This window comes from Coregonus clupeaformis, chromosome 9, assembly GCF_020615455.1.
Source record: "Coregonus clupeaformis isolate EN_2021a chromosome 9, ASM2061545v1, whole genome shotgun sequence".
Taxonomy (NCBI): domain Eukaryota; kingdom Metazoa; phylum Chordata; class Actinopteri; order Salmoniformes; family Salmonidae; genus Coregonus; species Coregonus clupeaformis.
The window spans coordinates 9,398,778-9,412,897 of record NC_059200.1 but is presented as its reverse complement, the minus strand read 5'-3'; the positions used below and the strand labels follow the sequence as shown (position 1 = coordinate 9,412,897).

The window sequence follows — 14,120 nt, the reverse complement described above, 5'->3', positions numbered from 1 at the left end:
TGTGGTAGGCCTACAGACTGGAACGCGCCCATTTTCAAGTCTGCGCAGTCGCAATGATCAAGGCATCAGAGAAACAGCGCCATTTTTGCTTAGCTAGCGCCTCTGTTGGTGTCCTGCATTGTGTTGGTAATCTGAGCAGAAATTACTTGCAATAATGAGGGGAATTGTGGAATTTTGGGGGGAATAAGCCCATTGAGTGCGCCGTTTGCATAAGGTGCATTTGACCAGCTCAAGATGTCCGCAGAGATGCTCAGGTAACGTTAATATAGCGAAAGTCTCCAGCTGCCTGAGCAAGCTAATCGGGCAAGCAATAGCTAGCTAGCTAACTAGTTAGTTTATTTGCTGCAGATAGTCCTAAAGTAGCTAGTTAGTCCGTTCTCGCATTCAAGCTGCTAGTCCTACTTGTACTATTTACATTATATTAGTACGTGCATCAAGATAGCCCCATATCTGTGCCCAAAGTTATGCATTTCGTTTGATATTTAGGTATGATCGCTACTAGCAAACGTTAGCTAGCTAACGTTAGCTAACTAATTTATTTTGTCAATGATCTGGTATGCATTACAGACAGTAAGGTAGAATAGCTAGCTAGCCTACTATTGAATCATGATAACTGTTACTGAAGGAAATAGACCGATGCGCACAAGGACAGATATGTCCACATCATCATAGCTATGTCATATATCCACACACTTTTTGGTTAGGAATTTGAACAAAGGTGTTTTTTTAGAAAGAAAATCGCATGGTTGAGGACGTATGCTGAATTTCTGTTCATTCTATTCATTCCTTTCAGCGTTCCTCCTGGCACGAGCAAGCTCGATGTGTTGGTGACCAAACTGCATGAGTTCTTGGCTCATGCTCCAGAGGAAGATGAGGACACACTGGTGACAGAAAGTCCTGATGGTGATAACTGTAATAAGTGAAACTTTAACTCAGTAGGCATGGTGGTGTTCGAAGTAATATTTGTAGGTACTCAGAATTGTCTGCTGATTTTAATTCACAGGTATAACAAACAAGGACTGTGTGGCGGCACACTCAACAGACCGAACCCCTCTTGAGGTATTAACATGAGAAATATCAGTTTAGGCTGTTATAGACCAAAGAGTATTCAGTGTTGATGCAGATCTAGAAGATCTATTTATAAAAATGTTCTTGTTGAATACAGCCTCAACAGACCTCAACAGAAGCCTTGAAGCAGTCTGGATGTGGTTCCAGGAGGTGGGCTTCCTTCTGATATTTTGAAATATGTGATAGTTTATGTACGTTGTTTATGGCCGGGAAACACATAAAAACATCGTATTTTGGTGTTTGTGCATACTCTAATGGATGTCACTTGTATTACAGAAAACCTTCAGTTGTGATTAAACACAGCGGACTGGATGAATCTGGTGCTTCAAATGAAAGTGAGGATGATGATGACGGCTTGAAAATCAATTCAAATGGTTATCCTGATATAACAAGATTACCGAAAGGTTAGTTTTTCTACTAATGCTTTCAACTATACTGTAAGGAGATATTAATAATGTATCACTGCATTTATAAACTGAAAATGCTTTGGTTTTCATGCATGTGTTTTTACATGTCTTATGCACAGGCACTGTACTGGTGAGGCCTGAGCCGGTGGAAAATGTCAGAGATGACTTCAGAGGTCCCGAATTCCGTTGCGGAAAATCTGGCAATCTGAAGAGAGCTTTTTCCAGGAGACGTGGAGGTGAGCTTTCATTAATAAATGGGAAAAAACATATATTTTACCTTAAAATAGTCTGCTGCAGAATGACGATTGATGTCTTTGTAGGCGGTGAACACTTGGAGATTGTTAGCTGTACAGCCTGTGGCCAGCAAGTTAACCACTTCCAGAGGGACTCCTTTTATCAGCATCCAGTACTCAAAGTACTTATTTGCAAGGTGAGAGGATCCTGGGTCTGTCAAAGAAGTGGTCATTTAAATAAATGGTCTTAACGTCACATTGGTTAAAATGGGCATTCTCCAACAATATGTTGTTGAGCTCACCTACATTTTTAGGGGCTCAATTCCTAATTGTCTTATTATTTTCTCAGTCTTGTTTCAAGTATTACTCAAGTGATGACATCAGCAAGGATTGTGATGGCATGGATGAACAGTGCAGGTACGATGGGGTGGTTCTCTTATACAACAAGATGCTGCAAGCAAATCCCGAAACGTTAACAAACATAAAAGTTGTTACGTTAATCATCACTTCAATCTATTGTATTTGCTTTTTACAGATGGTGTGCAGAGGGGGGAAACCTGATCTGCTGCGACTTTTGCCCCAACGCCTTCTGTAAGAAATGCATTTTGCGGAACTTGGGGCGAAAGGAGCTGTCTGGCATCCTGGATGAGGAGAGTAAGTGGTATTGCTACGTGTGCAGCCCAGAGCCTCTACTGGACCTGGTCGTTGCCTGTGACAACGTCCTTGACAACTTGGGGCATTTGTGGCCAGACCACCGCAAGAGGGGCAGAGGCGAGGGCAAATCTGGACATTATGACTCTCATCCAAGGCATTCTCAAAACAATTCCGTGGGTCATTGGAACCATAGTGGCATGGATGGTCACGTTGTGTTCAACTACAACACCCTTCAAATTCCAGAGGAGATGGCCAAAAAGGCTAAAAACCTGGTGGACTCTACAAACACCGTAAACACAACTTTTGTGAAGTTCATTCAAGGTGGCATGCAGCAGAAACAGACAACTGAGGTAAAGCTCCAATACCTTAAGACTTTCCAGTCAGTACTGAAGGGTCTGAAGAAGTCTCAGACAGCTCTGGAGGAAGCCCTTTTGGAGGAGTTCAGAGAGATGGGTTTGCCAAATGGTGGGGAAAACCCAACGTTTGATGATACTGATGTACCTCAACAAGAACAAGAGAGTTGTGTGGAAATTGACATTTCTGAAAAAAATGGCCTACATTACTTAAAGAAAATTGCAGCTGAACATTTGGAAGAGAATGATTCAGACTCAAATGGCTTTACGGACGATGGAAGGCCTTCGTCCTCAATTGAAATGAAAGGTGTCCTTGGCACAGAGATAATGCCCCGACGAGGTAGAGGCAGGCCGCGGAAAAACTCAAAGCCCGGAGAAGATGCTTGCAACGTGACAAAACAACTGGTGGTGCAAATTTCACCTGCCCCTGTTGAAATAGAGCCGCTCTCTGGCCCCCCGGAGTTGGAGGTGGAAGTGGAGTTGGAGGCGGAAGAGGAAGAGAGAAAAGAAAAAGTGGAGGAAATAGAGGGAGACTGTGAATCTATTGAACTTGTAACAGAGGGGGAGTATGAATCTGCTGAGGGAAGCGAATCTCTGGAACTGGAAGAGGAACCAGATAATAGACGCTCACCTCGGGTAAAGACCACGCCCTTACGCAGGCCAGGTGATGGCAAGACCCAGCCTACCCCCTCAGGTGCGGACAGTGAGAGTGACTCAGACCCTGACACCAGCCCCAGTGCTGAAGTGCCTCAAGGAGCTGACGAGGGAGGGCTTGGGAGAGGAATTGATGACTCTGACTCCGATGAAGTCCCCGCTGTCCTCCAGCGGGCAGCCATGACGCGCAGTTCAGACGAAGCCGAGAGTGACGATGGAGACCATCGGAGCGTGACCAAGAAATGCCTCTTCGGCCTGAAGAAGAACACGCCCCTCTCTCCAGAAAGAGTTGTCCGCAAACGCAAGGTGCCAGACTGCTCCTCTGACTCCGACTCCTCCAGTGACGATCCGGACCTGCAGAAGGAGATCAAGACTATGAGCAGCAGGCCCAGGGGGAGGCCTCGGAAGGTTAAGAGAGAGGATGAACCTACCCAAAGCAAGGAGAGTCCGCAACATAGGCCCAGGGGCAGACCTCGGAAGGTCAAGAAAGAGGATGAATCTACATCCAGCAAGGAGGGTAATACCCAGGTAGCCAAGCCTAAAAGCACACCTCAATCCGAGCAGAGAACGAAGCAGACGCCATCCTCTTCCAGTCAAGAAGAGGGGGACCAGGACTCTGAGTCAAGCGATTACAGTTGTGACCAGAAGATCAAGCCTATCACTGAGGAGGTTGCCTTACTGGGGGCAGCAGCTTTCCACCAGTCGTCCGGTGAGCTGGTCTCACTTTCTCTGCACTTTTGAGGCAATGCACTGCATTCATGAGTTGAAGTTTAACCCTTTTCAGCTAGCAGTGTAGATTTCCTCATTGGCAAATGTTGAACTAACCTTTTCTCTTTTTTGTACTCTCTCACTCTGTAGGCGATGAAGAACAGCCCCAGTCTGGGCCTTCTTGGGCAGCAGCAGAAGATGATGATGATCCAGAAAATAGGTATGGTTCCGAACGAACGGACATAGCGTTTGTAACACACCCTAGGCGCGGGAGAAAGGCCATGCCACGGAACCCTAAGTCGAGTGCTAATAATGGGGACTCCTCCGTTGTCAAGACCCCGTCCCAATCGACCCGGTCTCGTCCAACCCGCAGCTGCAGTAAACCAGCAGCTATCCCATACAATTTCTAGTGTAGAGCACAGAGGTACGTGTCAAGCACAGGGAGAAACCCCTCCTCCTCGTACCTCGCTTAGGCTGTGTTATAAATTATAGGCCACTTATGCCACTGTGTTTTCATTGATTACCTATTCTTTAATTCATTTTTTGACTTTTAATTTGAAGTTAAATGTGACTTGTCTATTAGCAGAATGTGGCATCAGTTGAGTCCATATCTCTGCGCATACCAAGATGATTAAGAGGGGAAAATGCTGTTTAATGCATCAGTTTGCACAAAAGCATGATACACATATTAAAACAGATGAAACAAATTATTTTATATCTCATAGTTGCTCATTGGTAAACAATACTGTAAGTCAGGGGTGTCAAACTCATTTTGCCCCAGGGCCGCATTCGGTCTTAAACAAGGTCCAGAAGGCCGCACAGAACATTTTTGGTATTTCCTTGCCGGAAAAATGTGCTATTCTTTTCCCTATCCATCGTTATTGGAATTTTAGATGCTCCTTGACTGTCTAGCTTTCATTTCGGTGATTTATTAGCGAGCTGGACACAGTCAAGAAAATGTATGAATGTAGGTTGATTTGTAATTTTTTCAGTTTCGATTAGGTTTTAGTCATTTTAAGGTATATTGAGTTCGTCTCCCCCCATAAATTATATTAAATAACACCCGCGGGCCGGATTGCACCCGGCCCGTGGGCCGTATGTTTGATACCCCTGCTGTAAGTTATCCTTATTTCTTCCACATACAGTATTCTTTTTATTTTTTACCAAATAAATAACTGTATGCTGAATATTAAAACTTATTTTAAGCCATGTTAAAGGATTTGATTGCATTATTTGTAAATAATGTGATTATAATTTTTTTGCTCCAAATATGTTAAGGTCCAGTCATTTGAATCTGGATTCGGTTCTTGATCTATGGTCTGATGGTAGTACAAGTTGCGTTTAATTTTGCGCTGCATGAAAACAAGCCAGCAAGGTGATGTTTATGTAGAATTTTTGTTTTTGGCGAAGCATAGCCTAAAATGGTTAAAACTAATAAAAGCTAATACATCACACCAGTATACACAATACACACCTGAAAGTGCCCTTAGACTTCACTTACAGATGTGGATATATCTGTATCATTACACTAGATGGGGTGAATTACCTTCCTATCACTGGGAATTAGTAATCATTGAGTTTGATGTCAATTCTGAAGTGACTGGGATTTAGAACCCAAACCCTGATTATATTATACATGCCCTAATGGTCAACTCATGACCAGGCATTATTTAGGGTGGCAGTATTGTACATGACTGCACCCTTGTGCAGTGGTGTAAAATAAGTAAGTAAAAATACTTTCAATTACTACTTAAGTCGTTTTCTTGGGTATCTGTACTTTACTATTTATGTTTTTAAAACTTTTACTTTTACTCCACTACATAACTAAAGAAAATATGTACATTTTACTCCCATACATTTTCCCTGACACACAAAAAGTACTCGTTACATTTCGAATGCACAGGCAGGACAGCAATATAGTTAAATTCATGCACCTATCAATATAACGCGTTGTTATCCCTATTGCCTCTGATCTGGTGGACTCACTAAACACAAATACTGCGTTTGTAAATTATTTCTGGGTGTTGGAGTGTTCCCCTGGCTGTCCGTAAATAAAATGGTTTGCATAATATAAGGAATTAGATGTATAGCTTTTACTCAAGTATGACAATTAAGTACTTTTTCCACCACTGTACATTAAGTAAATTTAAAACCAGATACTTTCAGACTTTTACTCAAGTGACTTTTACTTGAGTCATTTTCTATTATGGTATCTACTTTTACTCTACTATGTCAATTGAGTACTTTTTCCACCCCTGCCCTTGTGGCTGCTGGATGTTGCTAATTTCTCTAAGTCATTGTAAAAAGTTTCTCCTAGTATTTGGTAATTATGTTGGTGTATGGTTACCATATGGAGATTTCTTTCTTGATCTATTGATAAAGTTCATGTGCAATATGCCAGTGGTGAGGTGGCTGTTTTACGTGCTGCTATTCTGACACTTGAGTACTAATACGATGCGTTGACGATCCGATTCTCTCTGAACAGACTGTAAATACAATCTATTCTGCTTGATTTAATTTTAAAATATATGATTTATCGCTTCTGACCAGGTTGAGGGCTTAGCAGAGAAAGAGAACTTGTGATGCTGAACAGCAGTATACCAAAGACACTGATTATTAGACCTACTGTACTGTATTTTAGAGCCGTTTTGTACCACAGGCACCAAGCTGAATTTCTTGTATGCTTTGATTGTTATACTCGATCCATAATCAGATTTTCAGTATTTTCATGTCTGTTTTGCATGCAATGCCACATTTATTGGCCATTTACCTACATTTTAAATTATTACAAGTTTTAATGCAATTGCATTTAACTTTGGATGAGCTCGATGTCCTAAGCAACAGCTCTGAAAGCTGGTCATGTAGAACGGTTGTAATGCATTTTATTCCACCACAACTTTGTGACCTCTGAGGTCAGCCTTACAACATTGCTGTGAGACGAGTATGTAGTGAAGTGTCTTTCTTTCTTCTTCCATTTTCTCTCTTCCCAGTTTAAACACTTGAGGTAAGGCCCAGGCCCAGGCTGTTGCCGGCCGCTGCTGTTTGTTACTGCCTCATATGGGGCCCTCATCATGTACACGTACTTCTCGCTGAGGCTTCATCAGAGGCTTCGTTCAACTATTACTATCTGCCAAAAGGATTCTTTCTGCAAAACATATTCATGTATAAATGGATACATTTATTTCACAGAATATCGAACTTGGAAAATGCCCTACAAAACCATTTGGACCCTGTTTTTTTTTACCCTTCACAAACTATTTCTTGCGTACCAACTAAAAAAAACAGTGGTTAGAAAACGTATTTTCAAATAGAATTAATCATTTATGTTGTCTTTAGCTCTAAGGTGCTGTAGTGTTAGCCTTGTAGAGGCCTGTTATTTGTAGAGCATGCATTAGACCAAGGATATGTTCTTACTTTTGTAATTGAATGAACTCTGTAAGAGAAACTATTCGTTGTAATAAATTAATACCCTTTATGATGTCTTGTATGTCTTCCTTATTCTATATAGGACTGGATTTGTTCATCTTGTTCTGAGTGATAAGTCTTAGATATTTGTTATGGAGGGGAGGGGTTGATTCAAATGTGCTTACAAGGTCATTAAGTTATCTGACCTTTGACTCCTCAATGTTTTGCGTTTTTAAGACAAAATTAAATGAAGTGAAATAGTCCTTGACAGAGCGTTTTAGCGTTGTCTATTTGCTCACAGCATACACTATATATGCAAAAGTATGTGGACACCCCTTCAAATTAGTGGATTTGGCTATTTTAGCCACACCCGTTGCTGACAGGTGTATAAAATTGAGCACCGCCATGCAATCTCCATAGACAAACATTGGCAGTAGAATGGCCTTACTGAAGAGCTCAGTGACTTTCAATGTGGCACTGTCATAGGTTGCCACCTTTCCAACAAGTCAGTTCGTAACATTTCTGTAAGTGCTGTTATTGTAAAGTGGAAATGTCTAGGAGCAACAATGGCTCAGCCGTGAAGTGGTAGGCCACACAAGCTCACAGAACGGGACTGCTGAGTGCTGTAGCACATTGAAATCATCTGTTCTCGGTTGCAACACTCACTACCGAGTTCCAAACTGCCTCTAGAAGCAACGTCAGCACAATAACTGTTCGTCGGGAGCTTCATGAAATGGATGTCCATGGCCGAGCAGCCGCACATAAGCCTAAGATCACCATGTGCTATGCCAAGCGTCGGCTGGAGTGGTGTAAAGCTCACCGCCATTGGACTCTGGAGCAGTGGAAACGCGTTCTCTGGAGTGATGAATCGCACTTAATCTGGCAGTTCGACGGACAAATCTGAGTTTGGCGGATGCCAGGTGAACGCTACCTGTCCGAATGCATAATGCCAACTGTAAAGTTTGGTGTAGGAATAATGGTCTGGGGCTGTTTTTCATGGTTCTGGCTAGGCACCTTAGTTCCAGTGATGGGAAATCTTAACGCTACAGCATACAATGACATTGTAGATGATTCTGTGCTTGACAATGCCCCCGTGCACAAAGCAAAGTCCATACAGAAATGTTTTTTCGAGATCGGTGTGGAAGAACTTGACTGGCCTGCACAGAGCCCTGACATCAACCCCATCGAACACCTTTGGGATGAATTGGAATGCCGACTGCGAGCTAGGCCTAATTGCCCAACATCAGTGCCCGACCTCACTAATGCTGAATGGAAGCAAGTCCCTGCAATAATGTTCCAACATCTAGTGGAAAGCCTTCCCAGAAGAGTGGAGGCTGTTATAGCAGCGAAGGGGGGACCAACTCTATATTAATGCCCATGATTTTGGAATGAGATGTTTGACAAGCAGGTGTCCACATACTTTTGGTCATGTAGTGTATTTACATCAGTAAAGAAAAACCATTCAACTGCTTAATGCAGTGGCCTTTCCCCACTCATAATCACTTAAACTATATTGTCGGCTGTTTCCAGGTGGGGGACTGCAAAGTGATACTAGAATAGCCAACATGACCTTGTTATTTTCATTAATTCTAGAAGAAATGTATCTCCTGGTAATATTACTCAGTTTAAGGTGAAGTCCTACATCTTGATTGTAAATTCCTATGTAAAGACAAGTTCCTTTAGAGAATAAACCTATTAAGCATGGCTTGATGGATTTGTTGTGATGATCATTAAAATGATCCCCCGGTCCCTTTGCCTCTCTCCCTTGCTTCTGAAAGAATCGCTAAGAAAATGCTCTTGGCCCAAATCAAAGCCAACTACTCATCGGGGGAGGATTTCTCTTCAGACGTGGAGTCATCACATGATGATGAATCTGACAGGGAAGAGAAGGAAAAAGAAGTTCGGAAAGATGAAAGCTCTGATGAGAATGGTTAGTGATCCCTCCTTACCGCCACTACAATTTCACATTTATTTTGAGATGCAGCAATAAGCTCAATTTAGTGTTGCTTTGAATAAGGCCACGTGTTTCTCAGTTGGTAGAGCATGGCGCTTGCAACGGCAGGGTTGTGGGTTCGTTTCCCACGGGGGGCCAGTATGAAAATGTATGCACTCACTAACTGTAAGTCACTCTGGATAAGAGCGTCTGCTAAATGACTAAAATGTAAATGTAATAAGAATGTGTTTTAGTCATTAGGCTGAAATACTTATCTGACATCACCTGTTGCTTAGTAACTGGACATTTTAAAGTAGGCCCATATTGTTGTGATGATCTAACCCATCACCCTGTGTCACTGCGTATTAGTGTACAGGTTGCATAGACATTCACGATAGGAATATGATGTCCTCCTGACAATATACCATGTTGTTTCTGCTGCAGGGGAGACCTCCAGTTTAACCTCTGACTCTGAGTCCAGTAAAACTCGTCACAGACATCGTCTGCTACGCCACAAGCTCAGCCTTGATGATGGAAATCCAAGTGATCAGAAAACCGCTGAAGAAAAAGGGATTGAGCAGATAGTCAGGAAGTCTAGAAGAACCAAAGGTTTGTATGGGATGCGTTCTGTGGCACGACTATGATTGGATATCATCAGTGCCCTAGTGTTGGAGTTGGTCCTGTTACCCAGAGTAAACTCATTCTCTGCTTTCTTCCATCGCCTCAGGTGAGAAATTGGATAGCCAGAGTAGTGATGATGATGATAGCCAATCAGAGCAAGAAGAGTCTGGTATGAGTGAAGAGCTGAGCCAATCAGAGAACGAGGGCAATGAACAGATGCTCAAATGGTAAGAAGACTCCTTATTGGTCAATGCTGTTAACCAGGAAGGAAACCTCATATATATAAATGTGCATTCTTTATCAGTGAAATATTTTTGTGCTCTTTTGTCTCCTTAGCTCTACATCATCTACCTCTAGAGTCGAGAAGGAATCCGTCCTTAGTTATCTACAGAAGAAGCAGCAACCATCATATATTGTGCTGTCTGACTCCAGTGGGGATAAGGTAATCAGTCACTAGTTGTAGCATCCCCAGCTGAATAAATGGTCAACTCTCAAACTGATGGTTCATGAAAGTTTAATGTGGTACCATTTCCATAAACACACTGTAAGAGCTGATGGAGAAACAAACCAGAAATGATTTTGCAATATGAACAATACAGTCCACAAACAATACTTTTACACAACTTTACATTAGCGTGCTTCATACATCAAATGCATCAATATGGATGAGAATTTCTACCCAAATAGTTGATTACGTGCCAACAGCTTGCTAATGTGGCGCAAGATGAACTAATATTAGCCAGCACAAACAGTGGAGCTAGGCTACAGCTAATAACGTCATATTGCTAGCAGACTTCAGAACATCAATTACAATACAAATATCCGTTCAGTACACGTTGAAAATAATTTGAAAGATTTCTGAAACAAGACCAATATTGAAAAACCGTAAATACCTTGTTCTCTTTCCAGCTAGGTGTTAAGTTTGACGTTGTTTCTTGGACGCTTGAACAACCTCAACAAAAAGTTATTTTCCTTTTTCTCTCGCTCCCGTTTCCCATATACCCTTTGCGTGTAAAACAGAGAAGGCCAAAAACCTGCTGTCACACTAAACTGTGAAATATACAGTGAGGATTGAAAGCTCATACAAAGAAAGTAAAAGTCTAAATGTAGAGCAGACATTGTGGTCTGACACTCGTTTTTAGGGGTTCATTTACACTCCCACCAAATCATGAGTGATTTGGAACAATTTACATGGGATACACAAAGCACGAATGATTTCTGTACTTTAAATGACCTATGACCATAAATAGGGTATCATAAAGATATGGAATCATAGCACAAACCAGTCAAAAGTATAAGAGATCATGGTTAGATATAGGATGTAAAGCGATTTGGGGGGCATCTATCTTAACCAGTCTAGCAACAAGACCAGCTTCTGAACTGGGTGTTTAATAATAATAAATAATAATATGCCATTTAGCAGACGCTTTTATCCAAAGCGACTTACAATCATGTGTGCATACATTTTTACGTATGGGTGGTCCCGGGGATCGAACCCACTACCCTGGCGTTACAAGCGCCATGCTCTACCAATTGAGCTACAGAGGACCACTGATGGCTTGGTGAGACGTTTGCCTGTCTTACATTTACATTTTAGTCATTTAGCAGACGCTCTTATCCAGAGCGACTTACAGTTAGTGAATACATTTTTTTTTTTTTTTTATACTGGCCCCCCATGGGAAACGAACCCACAACCCTGGCGTTGCAAACGCCATGCTCTATCAACTGAGCTACATCCCTGCCGGCCATTCCCTCCCCTACCCTGGGCCAATTGTGCGCCGCCCATGAGTCTCCCGGTCGCGACAGAGCCTGGATTCGAACCAGGATCTCTAGTAGCACAGCGATGCAGTTAGCACTGCGATGCAGTGCCTTAGACCACTGCGCCACTCAGGAGTCTTCTCTAACTTCCGATCACCAACATATTTTGACTCTCCTTACTACATTTACATTTACATTTTAGTCATTTAGCAGACGCTCTTATCCAGAGCGACTTACTAGTCCATCTTTATCAACAGTAGTCTCTGAAACTCTACCCAACCACCACTCATTGCTAGGAAGATCATCATCACTATGTCATCGATTCGCAGGTTTCTCTTCGGGGTGTGCCAGCGCTGCCTGATGGTGATGTTGGCGAGATACTCTTTTCGCCAGCAGCTCCAAAATTGTTCTGCTAGATATTAAACATGGCGCCACCTTTTCCGAGTGTACAGTTGAAGTCGGAAGTTTACATACACCTTAGCCAAATACATTTAAACTCAGTTTTTCACAATTCCTGACATTTAATCCTAGTAAAAATTCCCTGTCTTAGGTCAGTTAGGAATTAAGAATGTGAAATGTCAGAATAATAGTAGAGAGAATGATTTATTTCAGCTTTTATTTCTTTCATTACATTCCCAGTGGGTCAGAAGTTTACATACGCTCTATTAATATTTGGTAGCATTGCCTTTCAATTGTTTAACTTGGGTCAAACGTTTCAGGTAGCCTTCCACAAGCTTCCCACAATAAGTTGGGTGAATTTTGGCCCATACCTCCTGACAGAGCTGGTGTAACTGTGTCAGGTTTGTAGGCCTCCTTGCTCGCACACGCTTTTTCAGTTCTGCCCACAACATTTCTATAGGATTGAGGTCAGGGCTTTGTGATGGCCACTCCAATACCTTGACTTTGTTGTCCTTAAGCCATTTTGCCACAACTTTGGAAGTATGCTTGGGGTCATTGTCCATTTTGAAGACCCATTTGCGACCAAGCTTTAACTTCCTGACTGATGTCTTGAGATGTTGCTTCAATATATCCACATAATTTTCCTTCCTCATGAAGCCATCTATTTTGTGAAGTGCACCAGTCCCTCCTGCAGCAAAGCACCCCCACATCATGATGCTGCCACCCCCGTGCTTCACGGTTGGGTTGGTGTTCTTCAGCTTGCAAGCATTCCCCTTTTTCCTCCAAACATAACGATGGTCATTATGGCCAAACAGTTATATTTTTGTTTCATCAGACCAGAGGACATTTCTCCAAAAAGTACGATCTTTGTCACCATGTGCAGTTGCAAACCGTAGTCTGGCTTTTTTATGGCTGTTTTGGAGCAGTGGCTTCTTCCTTGCTGAGCGGCCTTTCAGGTCATGTCTATATAGGACTTGTTTTACTGTGGATATACAGTGAGGGAAAAAAGTATTTGATCCCCTGCTGATTTTGTACGTTTGCCCACTGACAAAGACATGATCAGTCTATAATTTTAATGGTAGGTTTATTTGAACAGTGAGACACAGAATAACAACAAAAAAATCCAGAAAAACACATGTCAAAAATGTTATAAATTGATTTGCATTTTAATTAGGGAAATAAGTATTTGACCCCTCTGCAAAACATGACTTAGTACTTGGTGGCAAAACCCTTGTTGGCAATCACAGAGGTCAGACGTTTCTTGTAGTTGGCCACCAGGTTTGCACACATCTCAGGAGGGATTTTGTTCCACTCCTCTTTGCAGATCTTCTCCAAGTCATTAAGGTTTTGAGCCTGACGTTTGGCAACTCGAACCTTCAGCTCCCTCCACAGATTTTCTATGGGATTAAGGTCTGGAGACTGACTAGGCCACTCCAGGACCTTAATGTGCTTCTTCTTGAGCCACTCCTTTGTTGCCTTGGCCATGTGTTTTGGATCATTGTCATGCTGGAATACCCATCCACAACATATTTTCAATGCCCTGGCTGAGGGAAGGAGGTTCTCACCCAATATTTGATAGTACATGGCCCCATCCATCCATCCTTGTATTAATTTGGGAACTATTTTACCCCACAACTGTCCCAGATGATGTTTGGAATATTTATTTCTCGCACAGAATAGAATCGGTAGACTTTTGTACTATGGGGGATAGTAGATTGACATAGGCTAGTGCTTTTGGCACAACGCAGCACTAGGGCGCATTACGGACACAAAGGGGATGCCGCTGTGAAATTCGAGGCATTATCAAGTGCTTGTCAAATTGTGAATGAGAGACTATTGGAGTGTGTACAGCCTGTGCAAAAAACTAAGCAGAGCTTATGCCTTTCAAGCGACTTTTTTCAAATCATCATTAGTCTCATCATGCAGC

The 14,120-nt window shown here is 42.3% G+C and overlaps 1 protein-coding gene across 1 annotated transcript in view; it reads left to right on the top strand.

Moving 5' to 3' along the window:
• LOC121574184 (transcriptional regulator ATRX-like) overlaps window positions 1-14,120 on the top strand; it is a 37,564-nt gene continuing 23,444 nt past the window's right edge. Inside the window, exons 1-14 of the mRNA XM_041886826.2 lie at window positions 1-254; window positions 794-912; window positions 1,004-1,059; window positions 1,166-1,218; window positions 1,345-1,472; window positions 1,595-1,711; window positions 1,796-1,905; window positions 2,058-2,125; window positions 2,244-4,078; window positions 4,228-4,297; window positions 9,261-9,412; window positions 9,860-10,024; window positions 10,143-10,241; window positions 10,373-10,478. Of these exons, the coding sequence (XP_041742760.1) occupies window positions 235-254; window positions 794-912; window positions 1,004-1,059; window positions 1,166-1,218; window positions 1,345-1,472; window positions 1,595-1,711; window positions 1,796-1,905; window positions 2,058-2,125; window positions 2,244-4,078; window positions 4,228-4,297; window positions 9,261-9,412; window positions 9,860-10,024; window positions 10,143-10,241; window positions 10,373-10,478 (3,098 nt within the window). The 5' untranslated portion in view covers window positions 1-234. The remainder of the gene's footprint in view (window positions 255-793; window positions 913-1,003; window positions 1,060-1,165; window positions 1,219-1,344; window positions 1,473-1,594; window positions 1,712-1,795; window positions 1,906-2,057; window positions 2,126-2,243; window positions 4,079-4,227; window positions 4,298-9,260; window positions 9,413-9,859; window positions 10,025-10,142; window positions 10,242-10,372; window positions 10,479-14,120) is intronic.